The sequence below is a fragment of the Bolinopsis microptera genome, chromosome 5 (assembly GCF_026151205.1).
Source record: "Bolinopsis microptera isolate Bmic1 chromosome 5, MBARI_Bmic_1.0, whole genome shotgun sequence".
Classification (NCBI taxonomy): Eukaryota; Metazoa; Ctenophora; class Tentaculata; order Lobata; family Bolinopsidae; genus Bolinopsis; species Bolinopsis microptera.
This window is the reverse complement of record NC_087076.1, coordinates 18,458,820-18,478,057: the sequence shown is the minus strand read 5'-3', so window position 1 is coordinate 18,478,057 and position 19,238 is coordinate 18,458,820. Positions and strand designations below refer to the sequence as shown.

General features: G+C 43.3%; 2 protein-coding genes across 2 annotated transcripts in view; one reads left to right on the top strand and one right to left on the bottom strand.

The window, feature by feature from the left end:
* LOC134815824 (cytochrome c1-like) overlaps positions 1-19,238 on the top strand; it is a 94,968-nt gene that overhangs the window by 20,633 nt on the left and 55,097 nt on the right. The gene's annotated exons all lie outside the window — the stretch shown is intronic.
* The window catches only part of LOC134815220 (tyrosine-protein phosphatase non-receptor type 9-like), a 29,596-nt gene that overhangs the window by 6,008 nt on the left and 4,350 nt on the right, over positions 1-19,238 (bottom strand). Inside the window, exons 5-8 of the mRNA XM_063823737.1 lie at positions 8,959-9,064; positions 8,481-8,591; positions 8,072-8,243; positions 203-367 (exon numbers count right to left, since the gene is read on the bottom strand). Coding sequence (XP_063679807.1) covers positions 203-367; positions 8,072-8,243; positions 8,481-8,591; positions 8,959-9,064 — 554 coding nt within the window. The remainder of the gene's footprint in view (positions 1-202; positions 368-8,071; positions 8,244-8,480; positions 8,592-8,958; positions 9,065-19,238) is intronic.

Below are 19,238 nucleotides of genomic sequence, written 5' to 3'. Positions count from 1 at the left end.
ATAAGTGTAACAAAGTGCAATATATTGAATTGTAATATAAACAAGCGCGCCACAAGAATTTGTAGGGTTTTCCAATAAGCCAAAATTTGATTTTAAAGGGTTTAAAATCAAGATTATAAGCGTCAACACTTGTGAGCACTTGCAAAAACCACTGCACGTGCACGTACAAAAGCACGTGCAGAAACCACTGCACTCCACTTACCCTCAACTATCTCGTGAGTAGACATGACTCGGTCCCGAGCGTGGGGAGGCGGGGAGTGTTTTCTGTTCCTTTTGAAGGGTTGGATCTCGCTGTTGAGAACTACAGCTGGCAACGAGCTTGTTCTACTTAGTGGCAACGCCTCATCACCGCACGCGGTCGACGTCTCTGAAAAGGTGGTGGGTTAGAACGGTTACTGAACTGTTACTTAACGGTAATTGAACGGTTACTTAACGGTGATTGAATGGCTTCTTAACGGTTACCAACGGCGAATTAACAGTTACTGGATGGTCCTTAGTCTCAGATAATACATTGTCTAAAATAGTTGCTAAATGGTTCTTGAGCGGTTATTGTAAGGTTCTAAATCGGTTTTTGAGACTAAGTTTATTTTAAGAACAGTTCCCTATCGGATTTTGATTGGTAGCGTACGGTTTTCTGATAATTGAAACCAATTCTAAGAAGCCAGGAACGAATGGTTACTCCACGGTTCGTGACCGGTCGTTGAGCTATATATGACAAAAATGTGGTGGCACAGACTACCACCTACTAGTACAAAGGTATGTGGAATGCCTGGCTGCTTGCAAACAAAACACTTCAGATATGTGAGGGCATTCCCAGCCCACATTAAAGTAACGTCACCCACCCACTTTACTAAATACTCATATTCACTAACCAATCTGGGTTAACTACTTGTCAGACAAAAAAACAAAAGTACTACAAACAAATATTTTAATGAAGGAGCACAGTACTTCAAATTAAAGTTCAGGGAGGGGTCCTTACGTAGGAAAGGGCAAGAATTCCATCGCATACCACGTACAGCTCCTCCGTAATACCAAGAAAAGAAAACCACAGCTTTACAGGTACACCCCTTCAGAAAAGTAAAACAACCCTCAGACAGTGGAAGGGAAGTGGAAACACAAGGAGAAAGGAGTGAGATCTGAGAGTGGAGAGAGGCGGATGTCAGGCAGACAATGCAGACAATGTGTCTTCTGGATAACTTCACACTCTTACACTGTCAGCTAGAATAATGTGCAATGTACTTCAAATATGTGTGTAGACGTGATTACTTATACTGTGCATGTTGGAAATTTAGCTGATCTAGATTCGTATTAGAAATTTCTGGGAAACATTCAATTTTAGCCTATCATGCATTGACAGCTTTTGATCTTTTCAAAGATATTTAGCATTTTCATCGAGTGGAATGAACCGTTGATAAACGTTTTTGAAGAAATACAAAGCAACACAATATGAGAAAAAAGCATTTAGCAACGAGATATTATCATATTATGCACTTATAGCCTTTAACTCCATTGTCATAAACAACTTAGCCGCAGACAAATAGCTCAACAATCAAGAGAATCGAACAACAAAAAAGAAATAAATGTCAAGAATGCAAAAGTTAGGCAAGTACCACAAGCAGGTGGTATGACCGTGGCATCTTGTCAGATCCCGGACATACCTACCAAGCATTGAGCCACATGACCAGCTACATAAGACATACTCACACGTATATAACATGTGTACACAGCCGTTGTACAATTACAAGTACATTTAATGCTTATATTTACCGCCACCACATTGTGAGTGAGCGGCGTTATTTTTGAAATTTCCGGCTATTTTCTTAATTGAAGTAGATTTTGTGTACACCTTTTAGTTAGTTAAGATGATGTAGTGGAATGGGTAAAGTTGGTTGGTTTGCCAACAGAGAGATAAGGAGTAAGATTTGGAGAGTGGCCCATAACATTAAGGACCAGGATTTGAGGACCACTGTACTAAACAGAGAATTTACCTTTACAACAATGGACAAAGTTCAATTAGAATTAGAGCCAAGTGAAAATTAGAAATGTTGTATCCTCATTATATATATATATGATTTGTGACTAATTTTGCACTACATTTTAACTGTTAATTATAATCGAACCCAAAAAATCGTCGCTTCTCCCACCTCTCTAAACCGTAGATCTAGACACTAAGAAAAGCACAATAAATTCAGATACAAGATCAACACAAAAGAAAGGATAATAAAAGACAAGATCTATAATATTGGTATGTAGTGCTCGACGAGTGTGTTACACTGCTGCAGTACTTAACATTCTGTTTCCTATTTTCAACTACTACTAACAAGCTTTACACTTAACAGTTTACAGGTGAGTACTACAGGAGAGACAGTACTCATCAAGCACGTGGTACAATCAGTTTAAAATAAAACTCACACAAGCAACGGAGGAGGAAACCACGTACGTCGTACAATGAAGTAGGTCGTCTGGGAGCAGAGGATACAGAGGATACAGACACTTTGTAGACACAGACACACTCTCCCAAACACACAAACCCACGTACACACACAAAACTATAGCTCACATCTACACTATAGTACATGTAACAGAGAACTGAACCCATATCAGCGGTGTTTAACTATCAACTTAGGTATGTAAGTGTAACAAGAGCAGAGAGAGAGAGAGAGAGAGAGAGAGAGGGAGGGAGGCAATTTATATATAATATACCAAGATTCAAGAAGAAGATATAACCTGGTTTATAAAATACTTTACCTTCTGATAAAGAGGAAGAGGCACGCTAAAACAACAATCTTCAAACTATCTTCCCTGATCCTCGCTAAAAAATACGCAAAATCATTAGATATTCATGAAATATCCGAGAGTAGCAGCAAATAGCAATAACATGAACAACTACAACTACAACTACAACTACAACTACAACTACAACTACAACTACATCTACAACAACTACAACTACAACTACAACTACAACTATAACTACAACTTAACTACAACTACAACTTCAACTACAACTACAACACAACTGCAACAACAACTACAACTACAACTACAACTACAACTACAACTACAACTTCAACTACAACTACAACACTACTACGACTACAACTACGACTACAAATTCGACTACAACTACAACTACAACTACAACTACAACTACAACTACAACTACAACTACAACTACAACTACAACTACAACTACAACTACAACTACAACTACAACTTCAACTACAACTACAACACAACTACGACTACAACTACGACTACAAATTCGACTACAACTACAACTACAACTACAACTACAACTACAACTACAACTACAACTACAACTACAACTACAACTACAACTACAACTACAACTTCAACTACAACTACAACACTACTACGACTACAACTACGACTACAAATTCGACTACAACTACAACTACAACTACAACTACAACTACAACTACAACTACAACAGCAACTACAACTACAACTACAACTACAACTACAACTACAACTACAACTACAACTACAACTACAACTACAACTACAACTACAACGAAGTTTTATAAGTTAGTACAAGTCAGACACTCCGAGAGTGAGTGTGTATGTGTTTGTGTGTGTGTGAGGGATACAATGAAACGTCAACACCCTTATTTGCGTATATCCAGCTCAGAGCCGACCTAATTAAAGGGAGCCAAGTTACCAAGGAGGATTCCAAAAATATTATGAGAGGGTGACAACTATTTCGGGGTGCAGGAATGATGATATGTTAAGAATCTGCACTGACCCCCCGGTGCGTTGTTGCAAGGCAGTCTAGTGAACTATGTAGTCCTGCGGAGAGTGAGTATTTTTACTGGTTTCAACGGAGAGAAGAGCACCAACTGAACATAGCGATCTGTATTTCTGATGTAGCATGTATGTGTTGTACGCCAATATATAGAGACATCCGATACTGGCGTTTAAACTATGTTCCGACCGAAAAATGCGGCAATTCATCAGCAATAGCGCTTACATATATATGATATATATACTCGACTTCTAAATATGCTGCACGGAAAAAGATCAAAGTGCAGAGGGGGGTCGGTAAAACTTGAAATAGGAGCGCATGCAACCGAGTTAAAAGCCGTGTTTGTTTTGTATAATTTCTAAAGTATGTTAGAAATTACAGAGTTGATTACTGCAGGTTGAAGAAGGCACGCGCCCCAGTTCAATCAGGAGCGACAGCAACGAACACTGACCAATAGCAGGGCAGCATTTCGAATGAGAGCAACGAGCGCCAGCCAATAGGAAGCCAGGGATTTTGTCAAGTGGTGTGTGAAGGAGGTGTGGTCTGTTAATGAGGCGGTTAATTGACGGTGTATAAATATACACATACAGACACAACCTCCTACAGACACAATAAAACATGTTGTTAACTTTGGGACAGACCGTTTCCAGGTTTAGGTAACGTCTCTAAAGGGGTAAACAAGGGTTCTCCAAAGGATAAACAAGAGTTCAAACGAGTATGATAAAAAGTAATTATACTATAAATCATAAATGTCATCGAGCAAAACCCTACAGCGCTACCAACCGTGTTAAAATAGTAAATTTAAAGCACAACCTAAAAAACGTCACGGCTTTGATCTGGATGTTTGCCAGGAATTTTCGTTTTTGAGTTAGTATGTATTTGAACGTACTCAACGTAAGATTAAAAGTGTGGATACATCCAAGATGGACATCAAAACATTTTTTGTGATCATTGTTAACGAAATCTAAACAAAAGTTTGACCCTCACATCAGCCCCTCGACTTTTAACCGAAAGTAATCTCGATAAACGAGACGGGACTAAGCCTAGTGATGTGGAATTGACAAAAATATTTACGAATTTCGCTCACCAACAGTCTACCCATACGGTCTGTACGAACTATGCGAGCCAACTTGCTAACGTTGGTCAAGAGAGAGAGAAACACTATTACAGCTAAATTCCTGACATTAAATCATCCCAAAAGGCTCGAGAGCTATTTGTAACTCGCGTTGAAGGTATACAATATTCGTCCTGTTATACAAATGTAGTTCCAAGAGTCAGTACAATTGTAACATATATGGGCAATTTCATGAAACATGAACAAGGAGGGAAAAAAATAAATTTCAGTTATGGCACTAGCTTTGATTGGAGTCTGAAAGAGAAGATTATAAACTGTCAGACACAAAAAACCGCTTATAAATATCTCACTTCGTTTCTGTGTTATCGCGTTTTCAAAATACCCATAAATTGTCATGTTTTACAGGCTAAAACTACTCTATAATAAAAGCTGTTTACTAAAAAGAGATTGTTGTAATATTCATTAATTCTTGATCTGTAAAGGTGCATACCACTTCACTGAAGCTGTATGCAAAATTTGGGACTCAAAATTTAAGCAGATTCGGAGCAATGCTATTCTACTTTCTCCTGTTTTTAGTGTAAATTACTATACATAAAAAACAAAAAAGTTTTCTGCTGGCCACATTTCATGTTATTTCTTGCTGAAATCTTGCTAAAACAAGCTAACTCTGATGTCAAGACATAATGTACTTGTTTATTTAGATCCATAGATATCAGATCATGTCAATACCAGCGTCAAGTAAGTTACATGTCAAGTTATTTACGTGTCAAGTAATTTACACATATGCTTTTTATTCAGTAATAGTAGTACAACACAACAAGTAACGATTGTCAAACAGAATAAAAGTTATTTAAAAGTGATAATAGATTGGTTCTGGTCAGAATTTCATTAAAGAAATCTATAAAAATGGTTAAAAATGGTTAAAAATTGACTTTTCGAAAATAATACTTTTCTTTACAGAAAATCCAGTGGCCTGCTTGAACACAAATTTTTGAGCTGGGAAACATTCGTACATTTACGCCCACCTACCTACTCTGTATAACTGGGCTAACTGTGGACCCAATCAGTGGATCAATCAACCAATTAAGGGGGCCGGGGGGTCTTCATCAAAATTCCCTCGAAATTGACTTTTTAGTTGTTTCTGATAGAAGGGAGTGATATCTATCAGATGCTTTTGGTCCCATGGAAAAATATTATTCCTAGCCGAAATTATTGTCGGTCAAAGGTCAGCACTTATGTGTAATTGTATAGCGCGAGCGATTTTCAATCACGTGTCCTGAAAATCGAGTCTAAAAATCTATTTTCTCCTACATGTTTAGAGCAATCACCCTGAAACTTTCAGGATATGTTCTAGAGATAATTTAAAAGAGATGAGCCTGACAGAATTTTGAGATAAGCCTTTAAACATATTTTATTCGATTTTGAAAATCTTGGACCTCGTTTTTTGACGATTTTTTGAGGTCCAAGATTTTCAAAAATTGAAAATCGCTCGCACAATACAATAACACATAAGCGCTGACATTTGACCGATAATAATTTCGTCTAGGAACAATATTTTTCCATGGGACCAAAAGCATCTGATAGATATCACTCCCCTCTATTAGAAACAACTATAAAGTCAATTTCGAGAAAATTTTGATGAAGGCCCCCCCGGCCCCCTTAATTGGCTAATGATAAACTGATATATCATTATTAATCATATATTACATAGTTCATACACTTAGCAAACGAATTATAGACAAAGGGGCAGCTTTAAACAGTTAAAATCAAAGGATTGTGTAACAGTGTAAACTACTTGACACAAAAGAGTAACTTACTTTACAAGGAACAAAGGCTTCTACAGAACACAGCTATTAACCATTTACCAAAACAAACCCTTTCCAGTACAGGCAAGACATTTGCCAGTGTGCATGAAAAATATTTAAATGTTTACTCTCACACCTGGGCACGAAATGAGATTTCAATACACGTTGGTCAGGAATGTCAATTTGTGCCCTGTAATTTACTTTACATTTTCAAACGTGCCTCACTCAAAATCCATAGCAGTTGGAGTAAAAATCTTAATATAGCTGTGTGTGGAGTACATAGGAGATGTTTCATGCAATTTATCATGATTCTGTTATGTTTGTGTAATGCTTGAGAGTCAGAATAAGGCCAAATTTTTGTGCAAAGTGTAATTTACTTTACGTGAAATCGCCCATATGTAAAGTCTGTTGGTTGGTGCAGTGGACATATGATTTAACGGAATATACAATTACAATATGATATACGTTTTAATCCGTCTTTGCTGTTTGTCAACAAACAGATTGTGGGATCCAACAAGCTTCTTAAAAATGATTATAACCAGTGTGCTTCTTTATAAAATCAATAATCGAAATTTCAAATTTGGACACGAGTCTTTGGACACGAATCTTGAAACACGAATCTTGAAACACACTGTACAAGTACAATAAACTATTATTCCATCACTCATGTCATTTTAAAACAGTGATGTGAAATTTTTTGAGTGTGAAAAAGGCAGGGAGGGATGGTGTGAATTACTGACTTGTAAGTGAGGTGGGAGGGGAGCTGGAGGGGTGGTGTGAAGTTCAGATTTGTAAGTGAGATCGGCGGGGAGGGGGTGGTGGGAAATACTGAATTGTAAGTGAGGTAGGAGGCGAGGGGGTGGTGGGAAATACTGAATTGTAAGTGAGGTAGGAGGCGAGGGGGTGGTGGGAAATACTGAATTGTAAGTGAGGTGGGAGGGGAGGGGGTGGTGTGAAGTTCAGATTTGTAAGTGAGATCGGCGGGGAGGGGGTGGTGGGAAATACTGAATTGTAAGTGAGGTGGGAGGCGAGGGGGTGGTGGGAAATACTGAATTGTAAGTGAGGTGGGAGGCGAGGGGCTGATGTGAAGCACTAACCTGTAAGTGAGTGGGAGGGGAGGGGGTGATGTGAAATACTGAATTGTAAGTGAGGTAGGAGGCGAGGGGGTGGTGGGAAATAATGAATTGTAAGTCAGGTGGGAGGGGAGGGAGTAGTGGGAAGTACTGAGCACTAACCTGTAAGTGGGGTAGGAGGCGAGGGAGTGAGAAATAATGAATTGTAAGTGAGGTGGGAGGGGAGGGAGTAGTGGGAAGTACTGAGCACTAACCTGTAAGTGGGGTAGGAGGCGAGGGAGTGATGTGAAGCACTGAATTGTAAGTGAGGTGGGAGGGGAGGGAGTAGTGGGAAGTACTGAGCACTAACCTGTAAGTGGGGGTGGTCGGGGAGGGGGTGGTGGGTTGTCCTCAATACTCCTCTTATAACACTCGATACACTGCATCACCCAGGCACTGTGTGAGAATTTTCTGTTTCCCCCGTACACGCTCGGTAGGTAGGACTCGGACAAGTGTTGGGAAATGTCTTCTATTAGGCGTAACTGAGAGGGAGAAGCGTGAATAAGGAGAGTTACGATGATGTAATCTTACTTAATGTACAGATGACACGTGCTGTACAGATGACACGTGGTAAGTTGAGTTAGGTCATCACGCGGCGCCACAGATCGTGAATTATTGGACGTTTTACCACGAGTTGCAGTGAGTAACGGCGTGATTTAATGTAGTGACAGATTTTTTAACAGTGACGATGATTAATCATAACACTGACAAAAACTCACCCTTTCAAGAAATTTTCTTTTAAGGAACGGTGAAACGATTTTAAGCGGGCCCTTGAACCAAAGGGGGGCCTTTAAAATGTAGATTTTCTTGAGCCTCGCGGGGTATCCATCCTGAACAGTGTATCTAGTGATAAGAAGTGAGATTCGGGATATACAATATATCTATCAAATTAGCTGTAAGTATTTTCATACAATTTATATTATCTATCTATTCGTGTTCACAAGAATTTGAATAAATTCGGTATTCATCAATACCACTTAGACGATTAACAATTGCTAATTGGGCCCTAATTTGTATTAATGAAAGCAACATTTCCTTAATACGAACTAATAGGTTTAAAATTAATTAAATAAAGCAACAGAATAAAGATTCGGACTCTGCAATAAACGAACCATTTCGCGCTAAAAAAGGTTCTAACGAATACGAAAAGCTAATCAATTAAAGAAGTGAACGGAGGGACTATGAAACTAAATGGACCTGTAGTAGTTGAAGTAGTTTGCGACTAAGAGTGTAATCGAACTGAGCGAAGCTACTCCCAGTCATATCATATATCAGTGTCAGTCCCTTTCTCTGTACCCCCGCACTGAATGGGTACAAGGTGTGTCAGCTAACTGAGCTAAAGGGGGTTCTCCAGCCATTATTCGAGCCAAAACCACACTATTGAGGTTCAAATTTACAGGGGGGGGTCCAACTACAAAAAATACGAATACGAATTTCAAATTTTAGGGGTGCGTTCGTATTTTTTCGTATTTTTTCGTATTTTTTACCAACATTTTTTTACTCTAGAAATAACGAAACATCCCAGAGAAATGGATCTATAAATCCATTGGTATTCTCCGTTGTATCTTTGTATATTACACTGTATGACATCAGAGAAGATAAATAAGACGCAGCAAAACTGGTGAACAAATGAAAATACAATACTACGATTACCTACTAATTAATAATTGGAGTTTAGCTGCTTGTCAATCTCACGTAAGCGTAAATGTCAAAATAACCGGGATATTATCACAATTCAGATATTATGATGTATTAATTGTGATTTATAAAGGTCTTTGAATGCTACATCACAGAATATTATTGCCAAATACGCATACTTTTAAAATCTAGTAAGTTGGGTCCCTAGTTCTGATGGGTAGAACAAAAGGAATTAGTGGGTACACAGCAGACAGACGACCTGTCAGCCTTGCTGAATATATGCGATGTTGACATGAACAGAGCCTGCCGGCGGAACTTGACGGCTTGCTTGAATTTTTTCTTGTCGAACCAGCCCTTGTGGTAACACGACTCCTGTCCGACAGCGACATCTGTCCGACAGCGACATCTGTCCGAATCAGGGTACCAGAAAAAAACGACATCTGTCCGAAATTGTGACCTGATTTCAATACGACACATTTCCAATTAGAGACATGATCTAAACTGTTACTTGCTAAATTGTATACGTAACATGTCCAATTTGAGATATGATCTGAGCCATAGTTTACTACCACAGTTTATTTTCATTTGATGTCGATAAATTGGACAATAGTTCACTGTGAAGAGCTGATGGAAGAGATTAGGTGCGGATTTGAAGGTACCGTCGACTACCCAATGCTCCGCGTCCACCATATGATCTGCGTTCTTAGGAGTCCCCCAAAGGAAAGATCGACGAGTCTGTTCGTCCCATCCAGAGTCCCAGAGCATCATTGGTTCGTTGTCGGTAGAGAGGATGTAGTTTGGAGGAATGGAGAGCGTTTCCAAGATCTCTCGGGTTAGAAGGGTGTCTGTTAGCTGCTTTTCTGCTTCTCTGTACCATTCTGTTGAGGGATGATAGCTGGCAGCCAAGCTTTGCTCTAGATTCGTAACCCAATCCACCGACTGCTTCAGATACGAGGTATTTCGTTGGTTGATCTCCGCCAGAAGCCTTTCTTTTCAAGTCCTGTTTGCTGACGTGGACGGTCGTTTCAGCATGGTGGACAGCGTGAGTGTGGTCAGGAGTAGGAGTGATCATTTGTCTGTCCACGGTACGGATGCGGGCTCTGCAACCCTTTCGGAAATCCGAACATTTCCAGTAGGAGGTGTCGTCTCTTCGCTTGTCGAAGACGTATCTGAAGCCATTTAGGACAGGGTTGTCCGAGCCTTGTTTGCGTCCAGGGATAAACTGAAGATTGGTTGCCATTGTGGATTGCGATAAGTGATCTCCATACTGCTGTCCTATATGTACTCATGTCCTGTGATGTGATCGACAGCTTGTTAGGGTACGGCTAGCACGATCCTGTTCTCAACTAGTCAATCACGTATCGATGGATCAGATCTTAAGCGATCACATCAGCTTTAGAACGTCACGAGATTACATGTGAGCTTGTGAAATACGAATGTGAACCGAAATTACAATATGATCCAAATTTCGGACAGATGTCGCCAAACACGACTCCTGTCCGACAACGACATCTGTCCGAAATCCCTAATTCAGCTTTCGGACAGATGTTGCTGTCGGACAGATGTCGCCCAATCAGCCCTTGTCACCAACAGATACACGTTTACAGTCTTTTCCAAGCGATTCAAATGGCTGAGAAAGTGACACCCTGGCGATACTGTAGCCTTTGATTCTCCTTTGGCGTGTATGACCTGCCATTGATGACCGACCGTCGTTCATGAACTTCTCAGCAGCAGTATCAACATGGTACCAACGGCCGTCGGTTGTGAGAACTCCAGTTGACTGGTTGTACATCTCCATTTCATCATCATCATCATTGGGAGCCTCAAGCTCAGCCTTTTCCCTGTCATCATCATCAACTAGAGTGTAACAGTCAGGTTCAGTAGGTATATCGAGTTCGCACCCGGACAGCTTTTTGTGAGCACGAATCATATCCTTCCCCATGTCGATGCCTTCCCTGAGTGCTTTCCTAAGTTTCTTGAGGCTGATGTCTCTGCCCTTGTACACCCGTGTTTGGTTGGGATCGGGAATCAGTGTCTTCCCCCGAGTGTGTGCAACGTCATGCGCAACAAGATGGCTGCCTTTCGCATCAAGCTCAAGGCACCGATTTTTCCTTGCTGCCCCGTGCACAACCGAAGCACTCGATAGGTTCGTCTGGCGTCCTTTGTGGAAGCCAGTGCGAAGGAAAGCAAACAATTGTTCGCAAGAGTCGGAAACAAAATGCCAGGGAGCAATATCACAGTCCTTGTACTTAGTTGCACATTGGACTAGATAATGAACCATCCCTTCAAGGCCAGTTATGAGGTCCTGGAACGTTGGAGCCGTGATAAAGTGTTTACCTTTAGCCTTCCACTTTTCGCAAACATGATGCCCTGAAGAGGAGGAGGAGGACTGAGGAGGAGGAGGAAAAGGAAGAGGAGGAGGACTGAGGAAGACTGAGGAGGAAGGGGAGGAGGAGGAGGAGAAGGAGGAGGACTGAGGAGGAAGGGGAGGAGGAGGAGGAGAAGGACGACCATGAGGAGGACTCAGGACTGAGGACGAGGACTGAGGAGAGGAGGAGAACTGGGGGGATGACTGAGGAGGAGAAGGACTGAAGAGGACTGAGGAGGAGGAGTAAAAGGATGAGGACTAAGGACGAGGAGGACTGAGGAGGAGGAGGAGGACGACTGATAAGAAGGAGAAGGAGGAGGAGGAGGAGGACTGGGGAAGGACTGATGAGGAAGAGGTCTAAAGACGAGGAGGACTGAGAAGGAAGACGAGGACGACTATGAGGAGGACTGAGGACGAGGACTGAGGAGTGGGAGGAGAACTGGGAGGATGACTGTGGAGGAGAAGGAGGAGACTGAGGAGGACTGGGGAAGGAGGATGAGGACTGGGGGAGGACTCAGGAGGAGGAAGAGGACTGTGGAGGAGGATGAGGAGGAGGACTCAGGTGAGGACCATGAGGAGGATTGAGGACGAGGACTGAGGAGGGGAGGAGAACTGGGGGATGACTGAGGAGGAGAAGGACTGAAGAGGACTGAGGAGGAGGAGGAGTAAAAGGATGAGGACTAAGGACGAGGAGGACTGAGGAGGAGCAGGAGGACGACTGATAAGAAGGAGAAGGAGGAGGAGGACTGGGGAAGGACTGATGAGGAGGAGGTCTAAAGACGAGGAGGACTGAGGACGAGGAGGACTGAGAAGGAAGACGAGGACGACTATGAGGAGGACTGATGACGAGGACTGAGGAGTGGGAGGAGAACTGGGGGGATGACTGTGGAGGAGAAGGACTGAGGAGGACTGAGGAGGAGGAGGAGTAAAAGGATGATGACTAAGGACGAGGAGGACTGATGACTGAGGACGAAAGCGAGGACGAGGAGGAGGACAACTGATAAGAAGGAGAAGGAGGAGGAGGACTGGGGAAGGACTGATGAGTAGGAGGTCTAAAGACGAGGAGGACTGAGGACGAGGAGGACTGAGAAGGAAGACGAGGACGACGAGGACGACTATGAGGAGGACTGAGGACGAGGACTGAGGAGGGGGAGGAGAACTGGGGGATGACTGAGGAGGAGAAGGACTGAGGACGACTGAGGAGGAAGAGGATAAGTAAAAGGATGAGAACTAAGGACAAGGAGAACTGAGGACTGAGGACGAGAGCAAGGACGAGGAGGAGGCCGACTGATAAGAAGGAGAAGGAGGAGGAGAAGGAGGAGGAGGACTGGGGAAGGACTGATGAGGAGGAGGTCTGGTGGAGGACTGAGGAGGAGGAGGATGACTGAGGAGTAGGAAGAGGAGGAGGAGGAGGAGGACTGAGGAGGAGAAGGAGGAGACTGAGGAGGAGGATGAGGAGGAGGACTCAGGAGGAGGACTGAGGAGGAGGACTGAGGAGGAGGACTGGGGAAGGAGGAGGAGGACTGGGGGAGGACTGATGAGGAGGACTGGGGGATGACTGATGAGGAGGACTGGGGGAGGACTGATGAGGATGAGGACTGGGGGAGGACGGAAAAGGAAGAAGATGACTGTGGAGGAGAATGAGGAGGAGGACTCAGGAGGAGGACTGAGGAGGAGGAGGACTAAGGACGAGAACGAGGACGACTATGAAGAGGACTGAGGAGAAATACTGATGAGGAGGAGAAGGAAGAGGAGAAGGAGGAGGAGGATGAGGACTCAGGAGGAAGAAGACTTAGGAGGAAGAAGACTTAGGAGGAGGATAAGGAGGAGGAGGAGGAGGACTGGGGAAGGACTGATGAGGAGGAGGTCTGGGGGAGGACTGAGGAGGAGGAGGATAAGTAAAAGGATGAGAACTAAGGACAAGGAGAACTGAGGACTGAGGACGAGAGCAAGGACGAGGAGGAGGCCGACTGATAAGAAGGAGAAGGAGGAGGAGAAGGAGGAGGAGGACTGGGGAAGGACTGATGAGGAGGAGGTCTGGGGGAGGACTGAGGAGGAGGAGGATGACTGAGGAGTAGGAAGAGGAGGAGGACTGAGGAGGAGGAGGACTGAGGAGGAGAAGGAGGAGACTGAGGAGGAGGATGAGGAGGAGGACTGGGGAAGGAGGAGGAGGACTGGGGGAGGACTGATGAGGAGGACTGGGGGAGGACTGATGAGGAGGACTGGGGGTCCGGGGGAGGACTGATGAGGATGAGGACTGGGGGAGGACGGAAAAGGAAGAAGATGACTGTGGAGGAGAATGAGGAGGAGGACTCAGGAGGAGGACTGAGGAGGAGGAGGAGGACTAAGGACGAGAACGAGGACGACTATGAAGAGGACTGAGGAGGAAGACTGATGAGGAGGAGAAGGAAGAGGAGAAGGAGGAGGAGGATGAGGACTCAGGAGGAAGAAGACTTAGGAGGAAGAAGACTTAGGAGGAGGATAAGGAGGAGGAGGAGGAGGACTGGGGAAGGACTGATGAGTAGGAGGTCTAAAGACGAGGAGGACTGAGAAGGAAGACGAGGACGAGGAGGACGACTATGAGGAGAACTGAGGAGAACTGAGGACGAGGACTGAGGAGGGGGAGGAGAACTGGGGGGATGACTGAGGAGGAGAAGGACTGAGGAGGACTGAGGACGAGAGCGAGGACGAGGAGGAGGCCGACTGATAAAAAGGAGAAGGAGGAGGATGAGGAGGATGAGGAGGACTGGGGAAGGACTGATGAGGAGGAGGTCCGGGGGAGGACTGAGGAGGAGGAGGAGGACTGAGGAGGAGGAGGATGACTGAGGAGTAGGAGGAGGACTGGGGGAGGACTGAGGAGGAGGAGGAGGACTGAGGAAGGAGGAGGAGGACTGAGGAGGAGGAGGAGGACTGAGGAGGAGGAGAACTGGGGGAGGACTGAGGAGGAGGAAGAGGACTGTGGAGGAGGATGAGAAGGAGGACTCAGACGGAGGACTCAGGAGAAGGACTCAGGGGGAGGAGGAGGAGGAGGAGGACTAAGGACGAGAACGAGGACGACTATAAAGAGGACTGAGGAGGAGGACTGATGAGGAGGAGAAGGAAGAGGAGAAGGAGGAGGAGGATGAGGACTGGGGAGGAGGAGGATGAGGAGGAGGAGGAGGAATACTTAAGAGGAGGAGAAAGAGGACTGATGAGAAGGAGGAGGAGGACTGAGGAGGAGGAGGAGAACTCAGAGGACTCAGGAGGAAGAAGACTTAGGAGGAGAAGAAGGAGGAGGAGGAATACTCAGGAGGAAGAAGACTTAGGATGAGGAGGAGGACTGAGGAGGAGGACTCAAGCCAATAATAAGCATGTGTCACGATACAAATGTACTTGACTATACATTTAAGGTGCTGTGTACTATAGTGATATTATGGTATGTTTAAAGACCGGACCACAAAATATAACCCGGTACCTAGTGTTGTACTAATACATAATAAGTAATAACAAGTAACAGGGATAAAATCAATGAGCAGAAACAATCGATTTCACAAGAGACGAAAGCACTCGGGTCTGGGAGTACATGATAACTCTAACTAGTAGTGAGCATACTAGCCCCTGCAGTGGAAAAACACATAAAACATACTAATGGAATGTATATGTCCAATTGAATGGACCAATTTCCAATAAAACATAAAATGGATCACAATATATCCCAAATTTTAATAAAAAAACGATAAAAAGGGAGCGAATTTCATAATTTTGTGTGGGTTCATCGTTTTTGTTGTTGCACCCCCAGGTTTTATGTATGATACATGATGGTTTACATATTATTTTAATGTTTCTTCACTGCTAAGTTGAGCTTAGATCTGATTAATTACGAAGATGTGTGATCTTCTATTTATCAAAATGACGATTTGTAAAAAATACGAAAAAATACGAAAAAATACGAATACGAATTTGAAATTTTAGGGGTGCGTTCGTATTTTTTGTAGTTGGACCCCCCCCATTTACACTAGAGGCACAACTCCTACAGCACAACTGAGATGGGTGATGGTCATGGTAGGGCATTTGGTGGGTGGTTAGTTGTGAGGTGATGAGATGTATGAAGTGGTGATGAGTTGCATGACCTGGGCCAGATATCCAGTGTGAACATACTGTTATATCGTCACTTTCCTTTTTTAAAGATCTCTCGTGAAGCTACTGGGACCTTTTTCAGGCTTTGCTAATCGATTACCTTGAGATTACCAGTGCAGCATGACATTTTAACTGAGTGTGACGATATGACATGGCTACTGGTTACTAAATTACTAGTACTGGTTACTAGTACTGGTTACTAGTACTGGTTACTAGTACTGGTTACTAGTACTGGTTACTAGTACTGGTTACTAGTACTGGTTACTAGTACTGGTTACTAGTACTGGTTACTAGTACTGGTTACTAGTACTGGTTACTAGTACTGGTTACTAGTACTGGTTACTAGTACTGGTTACTAGTACTGGTTACTAGTACTGGTTACTAGTACTGGTTACTAGGCTACTGGTTACTAGTACTGGTTACTAGGCTACTGGTTACTAGGCTACTGGTTACTAGGCTACTGGTTACTAGGCTACTGGTTACTAGGCTACTGGTTACTAGGCTACTGGTTACTAGGCTACTGGTTACTAGGCTACTGCACTGGTTACTAGGCTACTGGTTACTAGGCTACTGGTTACTAGGCTACTGGTTACTAGGCTACTGGTAACTAGGCTACTGGTTACTAGGCTACTGGTTACTAGGCTACTGGTTACTAGGCTACTGGTTACTAGGCTACTGGTTACTAGGCTACTGGTTACTAGGCTACTGGTTAGTGTTACGAACCTTCAACATCAGACCAAAGAAGATAAGTTAACAAAGAGAACGTTGTGGCAGCACACGTGGTATATTTAGACAGGATAGCATCTAGCCTAGCTTAGGCGCATGAGGATGGGGCTTCAAAACCGAAAATGGAGAGAGTTATGAAGGGAAAAAAACTGAGAGAACTGAGAACTGTGTAGCGACACAAGCGGTGTGTGAATAACTAGAATCAAGAGCAGGGAGAGAGAGAGAGAGTGACTTAATAAGCTCTCTCTCTCACTCAGGACACATTACGAGCACACATAGACCTCCCATTTTGACGAAAATGAGGTGATGAAAAAGAGAAGCCAGACAAGTTGTAAAGTCAACACCACCACACCAACAGCAAATTATAAGCCATTTAATTAACCATACTGTACGAGTTTAAAACCCGCGTCTACTACAACTACAAGCAGTGAGTGGAGCTTTTTCAGGCTACCGGAACAATCGTTGACAAGACAATATCCGGTATTAATCGATTACAACAACCTTCATCCTTAAGATAGACAAATGTTGGGGAATTTTCTTGGGCATGACCGGACATGGTCCTCTCTCTCACTCTGAGATCCGAGAGAGGGTAGCTGGAAGGCAGCAGGAGACTATGTGTAGAGAGATAGTGAGGTCATACCCTTCAACATCTCTCCGAACACACCCCGCTTTATTATAGCTAGAAAATTACCTACGGCTTGTAAAAACTCGTTAGAAAATTAACTGTGAGTTGTAAAAACTGGTTAGAAAATTGACCAAGGGGTTCTAGAAAAACCACCTCGAAATTATTAACCTATAGAACTATAAATTCATTACAGGACGCATCAAAACTCCGGGTACGAGTAAGCAGGATAAGACTAAAACCACGGGAAGCTCTAAACAATGATAGGTAGCAGGGTTTTAGATAAGAAGCAGAAGTCACTTCACAAACTGATGAACCCAAGCTGAAGTTAGACTTCCGGAGAGAACCACAGAGAGAGAGAGAGAGAGCACAATAAACACTAACTGAACAAGAACTGGAACTAAAACTGTAAAAGTGTGGGACCATCTTAATAAGCAGAGATTAAACAATAAAAACAAATAACATAGAGCCTAGATATAAGATAAGGCAGCTAAAACAACAACGTGTCGCTACCTGGAGATCAGGCCACTGAGAGAAGTGCGAGAGAAGAGAGTTAGTTATAAGATGACGGGGTTACCAGCTACCTCACTACGTGTATGACGTATCTCCTTATCACGTGACTGGTATGATAGCGTCACCATGCCAGGGCAGGGTGGCTCTCTGGCAAACACTCAGTAATAATTCATTTGTAATCCTACACTCTGAACAAGCTCCGTGGGACGGCCAGGGTCACGTTACAGTGAGGATTACATAGCATTACCTCACGCAGTAATCATTGGTATGACAAGCATGTTTGTGAGAAAAGATGAAGTGGAGGAGAAACACTCACAAACAGCCCTGAAATACACAGTGAGGAGAGAAAGGCTATTTGAGAAAATGAGTTAAGTGATAAACTGACGGTCTATGACTGACATGGTCGCTGCTGAGTGCATGTTTGCAATAATTTGTTACATATAACTATATAAGGTCATCACCGGTGACACGTCGAAATAACGATGTAATCGCGGTGTGGCAGCCAATTATAAGTTGACAGCACACTTGGGTTGGACTGGGGCGCTAATTGGGGTGAAGTAGACTGGTAATTAGCTAGGTAATACCGTGTAGGAAACTAGCAGTGTGTATCCTGAATATTATTACTAAATATTATTACTAAATATTATTACTAAATATTACTGCTCAATATTACTGCTCAATATTACACATTTTGTAGCCCCGCCTCGCATAACAAAAAACCGGGCAGAACACACAGTTAGCACAATATCACGGCAAATAGTAAGTATCGTGCGATCACCAAACCACAAGCAACAGGATTATTACACATAATATGTGTAATTTTCTCCTGTCCGATCCTACAGCTCGGCCGTGTGTGAATTGTGACGTCACAAGGTCGGAATGTGCAGGGAAACCCAGCAGCAGTGCACTTGTTACAGTCGTGTAGCTACTTTATCAGTGTCATGTCACGTGACATCACGTGATGCTGATCAGGTATCCTGATTGGAGGAGTCGGCTGGTGTGGCCACAGTACAGGGTAGGGCTGCTTCCAAGGTACGTGTAACTGTGCGTGTTTTAGGCTGAGCAGTAACTACTCAATTGACAGGAGACTGTGTTTAGGCTCCTGTGTGCCACATTGGCGCCAAATAACACCGGAAGACAATACCTAATCTCGTCAGTGATTGAGAGGAGTGATTGGATTTAACATGTCAGCGAATTTCGGGATATAAGATATCTGTAGTGCAGCAAGCCCTTGAGAATTTCTACCACATAAGAAGTATAACAGAAATATCATGAACTTTGTATCCTGTCTACTGTATTGGAAATATGTTGGAAATATCCTGGACGTGGTACCTATAGTTGCAAGGAAGCCATGCCTGTGCACTAAGAGACGTAGAAACTGTACAAACTGACTGAAGAGAGAGAGGTTAAACAAGGCCACGCCTCATGTAACCATGGTAATATAACTCCTTATATGGGCACCACGTGTTATAGCTCTTCTACACTGTCTCGCTA